The 4,138-nt window shown below is 49.9% G+C and overlaps 1 protein-coding gene across 1 annotated transcript in view; it reads right to left on the bottom strand.

Annotated features, from left to right (window-relative positions):
• Positions 1-60: 60 nt before the first annotated feature.
• Positions 61-4,138, bottom strand: part of PSTPIP2 (proline-serine-threonine phosphatase interacting protein 2) — a 15,801-nt gene continuing 11,723 nt past the window's right edge. The window contains exons 10-14 of the mRNA XM_009278449.1: positions 2,714-2,812; positions 2,091-2,187; positions 1,693-1,774; positions 644-678; positions 61-110 (exon numbers count right to left, since the gene is read on the bottom strand). Coding sequence (XP_009276724.1) covers positions 61-110; positions 644-678; positions 1,693-1,774; positions 2,091-2,187; positions 2,714-2,812 — 363 coding nt within the window. The remainder of the gene's footprint in view (positions 111-643; positions 679-1,692; positions 1,775-2,090; positions 2,188-2,713; positions 2,813-4,138) is intronic.

Below are 4,138 nucleotides of genomic sequence, written 5' to 3' on the forward strand. Positions count from 1 at the left end.
GTGTAGCTGCATCTCATATTAAATCCTTTCTTCATCAAATGTGAGTACTTACTGTGGCTGTTAGTGATGTATCAAGCTGTAGCCGTCAACTGTGGTGTAATCAGGCTCACCTGAAACACAGAGCACAAAAAAATGAGGTCTGCTCAGGAGAAGTGCTCATTACGAGACTTTACGCAGGACAGAAACACCATGCGCTGGCCACCCGTGTTAAAGGGATGGGAGGTAGGGGGGAATGAGACTCAGAGAGATGACTTGATTTGCCCAAAAGCCAAAGCAGGACCTCATTTTACCGAGTCCCGCTGCAGTATCCCACCACTAAAGTGGCACTGGGAATGATACAGCTCGTGCTGCTGAAGCAGAGAAGGGCCCAAACTGCAGAGACGGGTGGGATCCCAAGCTTAGATACCCTTAAGCTTCAGAAATGCCTACACGCAGGGCTTTGATCAGAACTCCTCCTGGGTGAAACCTTGCCTCCAAAGTCAGGGCCCAACTTCCCAGCATCTTTCAGTGGGGACCGGACTTAGAGCAGGAGCTTCACCTAAAGCAATTCCTTTAGAGAGCTAAAGCTCATGATCTGATGGGGAAGAGCAAGAGCAGAGAGTTCCTCTGTGAGGCCAGAAACCCCATAAAGCAAGTAACTCACCTGGCGCGCTGGTCGGGGTGGGTAGAGGTCCCCTCCTGCACAGAAGGAAACACAGAGCTGAGGATCTGCGTGGCTACGGGACTCCCGTTGCCCTGGCTCTGCGCTCCCCAGCTGCCCTCCCAGAGCTGGTGGGAGGGCAAGAGGTTTGGCCAGCCTGGGCTTTCTGGAGACCTGGTACCAAGGCATGTCATGGTGGGCTCACCACCACCTGCTTGGCAAACACGGGAATTGAAGCTGATACAGTGGGCAAGAGGAAAAAATAACCTAAGGTGGGGAAACGTTCACAAGTGGGCCTCGGGGCATGCCTTTTTACATGCCTTTGCCCAGAGTGACACATCAGGAAGCCGTAATTGGCCATGACTCCTCTCCTGACGTGACAGCCAAAGTGGCACACTCATCTTTAGCAAGAGTCTTTGGCCCTGAATCCTCATCTTCCCCCCGGCAGAAGCATCCTTCACCCTGACCTCCCTGCCCAGCTTCTGTCCCAGAGGAGTGAATTTGGCTCTGCTGTTCCTCTCTCTACCCACGCACGCTTTTAACTGATCCATCTCTCTTCAGATAGACAGACCACATGGAGAACCGTGCAGGGAAGCCTAGAAGGTTTCATTTTGGTACCAAAGGCTGCTCTAAAAGGGAGCTCAGACTGTTCCCAGAGAGAGCAAGACACAAAACTGCCTTGCTTTTCTGCTGTCCGAGTACCACAGCCGCTCACCTCAATGCAAAGGACTTTTGGAAGAGGCTTGGCACAAGAAAAAATGAGCACACCCTCACCACAATAATATTCCCACCCCTGAGAAGGGAGAAATGATCCCAAAAGGGGGAGCAAAAACCCCTGACTGGGCTTGAGGAGGTCCCTGAAGAGCTTATAATAGGCAGCACATTGGCAAAACTCCTGCTGTGGAGAGCGATGGACTACGTAGCGTGGGAAATATTCTCCTCTAATACTGCCAAATCAAGCCTCCAACAGACTGAAAGCAACAAACTGTGCTTTTGGGGGAGAAAGCATCATTTGCAATAGCAACTGCAATTGTACATGTTATGTCCCTTACCTTGATATAGGTACAGGAACCGAACTTCTCACAGGAGTTGCATTTCTCTCTGTATTATAGTAGTTTTCATAAACAACAGGAGCTAGGAAAAGTTAACAATAGTAAAGTACAGACCTTTTATACGCATAAACTACTTGTCAACAGCAACGTTCAGCTGTTGAGTCTTTCCTCTCTCTGCGAAAACGCCTGATCAGGAAATTAAAAGTTACAGAAGGGGGAGATTATCTTCAGAGGCTGGTGGTAAGTGGCAGAGACTAGTGCTGCATGCCAGTGAATGAAAGGAGGGATGTTGCAAAATCAATGTTTTTTGCATCCAAACTGATGCTGATCAGAGCAGCAGCTCCATGAGGAGTGCAAGGAAGTCAGCACTACTTTGTGAGATTGTACTGAGCTCTTACCTGGGGCCAAACTTCCAGTTTTCCGTAAATTTACAAAAAAATCAATATCCTTCTCAATGCTGCACATTTCTAAACTCTTGCGGATTTCCTCATATTTCTGCAAAAGGGAAATAAAAAGCATTTCTATACATCAGGTCAAAAAACAAGAGGTTTTTTTCCAATCTTTTATCACACATGGGATGAAAGCCCAGCGCTCACCCGGGACACAAGCTTCAATGGTAGGGGAATCATAGAATCACAGAATCATAGAATCATCGAATGGTTTGGGCTGGAAGGAACCTCTAAAGGCCATCTAGTCCAACCCCCTGCAACGAGCAGGGACATCTTCAACTAGATCAGGTCGCTCAGAGCCCCGTCCAACCTGACCTGGAATGTTTCCAGGGATGGGGCATCCTCCACCTCTCTGTGCCAGTGTTTCACCACCCTCAAAAAACGTGGGAATCCCAGAGGCAACCTCATCTGCAAGAGCTCTGGCCAAAACCTTCTGCCTGCACACTCATGCTGGTGTCTGGTGGACGATCAAAGGCCACAGCCCAACTCGGGCGTAACACAGCTCAGTGCACAGGAAAGCAAACTGGGCTTTGCTTTCCAAACAGAAAAATGGAGATTTTCAGTTGACGCACCTCATCATTCTGGACGCAGTCCTGGGAGAGCTGGTTGACATGAAGCCAGAGGGCGTTGCGGAAGTAGTTGATCCGCTCGCACTCCTGAGTCTCAAAGAACTGTAACGACACAGACAAAATGGCCCTCACATCTTTAAAACGAAAGCAAATCTCTTTTATCCTGAATGTTTCTCATCCCGAAGTGCCACTACAAAGATGACTGTCCTCAGCGAGGCGCAGGTGGTGGTGGTCTCCTGCAGGAAACATGGAAACCACGAGTCCTCCAGCTCGTTCAGAGGAGAAATCATCCCTCTCCGCAACCAGGTATTTCAAAGATGAGTGTTAAGCTCAGGAAGATCTGCAGGACCGATGTGGAAGGGGTCACCTGGCACACCGCTCCCTCTGGGGAGACGAAGCCAGCTTCTAAAGGCAGTGCACGTTCCCTAGGCACCCCGTGGTCCTGCGGTCCCAGCTCACTTCCCTCCCACAGGTACAGAGCAATAAAAAAGCACTGGGGATGTATGAAAACAGAGGTGCATTGACTGGTTGGTCTTCTCCCTCTTTCCTGCCCAGCCCTATTCCAAGCAGGTTTAAACTCAAGTCTTTTGAAATCTGCTGTGTGGTATACTTCAATTTCGTGTGCCTTTACACATTTCCATGACAGATAATTTTTCATCCCAAGTGTACATATGCACTCATTATCAGTTATGACCTTTGCAACACACCGAGGGGAAAAACTCCACGTGATCCATCTGTGGAAGTGAAACTACTGCTTTCCACGTCCCACCATCAGAGAGGCTTCCAGAGACCCCAGACATCAAAAGCACACCAACACTGAGACACCGACACACGCCACGCAAAACAGACAGCAAATTCCATTTCAGAAGGAAAAAGTAAAATAGAGGCCTGATGAGAAGTAGCTTGGGAAGGGATCGGCACAGCTGGGAATGGGAAGGCTGTTTGCAAGCTTGCAGCAGATCTGAGATAAAACCTCGATCTCTGCAGTCCCTGTCCATCCCTCGGTCACAGATCACAGGCAGCTGCAAGACACAGGTCAGCAGCAGAGCAGCTGCACGGTCCTCTCGCTACCAGCTCTGGACTTCCCCAGCACATGCTAGAAATCCTTGCTAGACCACTTTGCTATGAGGCAGTCTGCTTTAGGTTGATACAATCGCTCGGAGGGGTTCCCACGCTACCACGTGGTCTGTGAGATACAAGGTGAAGGGCTCCCGGCACACAGCGTTCACGTGGAGATGGCTTCACCCAGCCTGCATCCCCAGCCTGCCACTGGCCTCTGCTGCAAAGTCATTTAAAGTCTTTCAGAGTTTCAGACAGAGTCTGCTAGGTGTTGTTGCGGCTGGGGGGGAAATTGGCCTTGAGTCGCCAAGTAAGCAGAGGTGACCACGGCTGTTCAAGACGACGGCCACACCAAATGGGAAACCAGGG

This window comes from Aptenodytes forsteri, unplaced genomic scaffold, assembly GCF_000699145.1.
Source record: "Aptenodytes forsteri isolate BGI_AS27 unplaced genomic scaffold, ASM69914v1 Scaffold178, whole genome shotgun sequence".
Taxonomy (NCBI): domain Eukaryota; kingdom Metazoa; phylum Chordata; class Aves; order Sphenisciformes; family Spheniscidae; genus Aptenodytes; species Aptenodytes forsteri.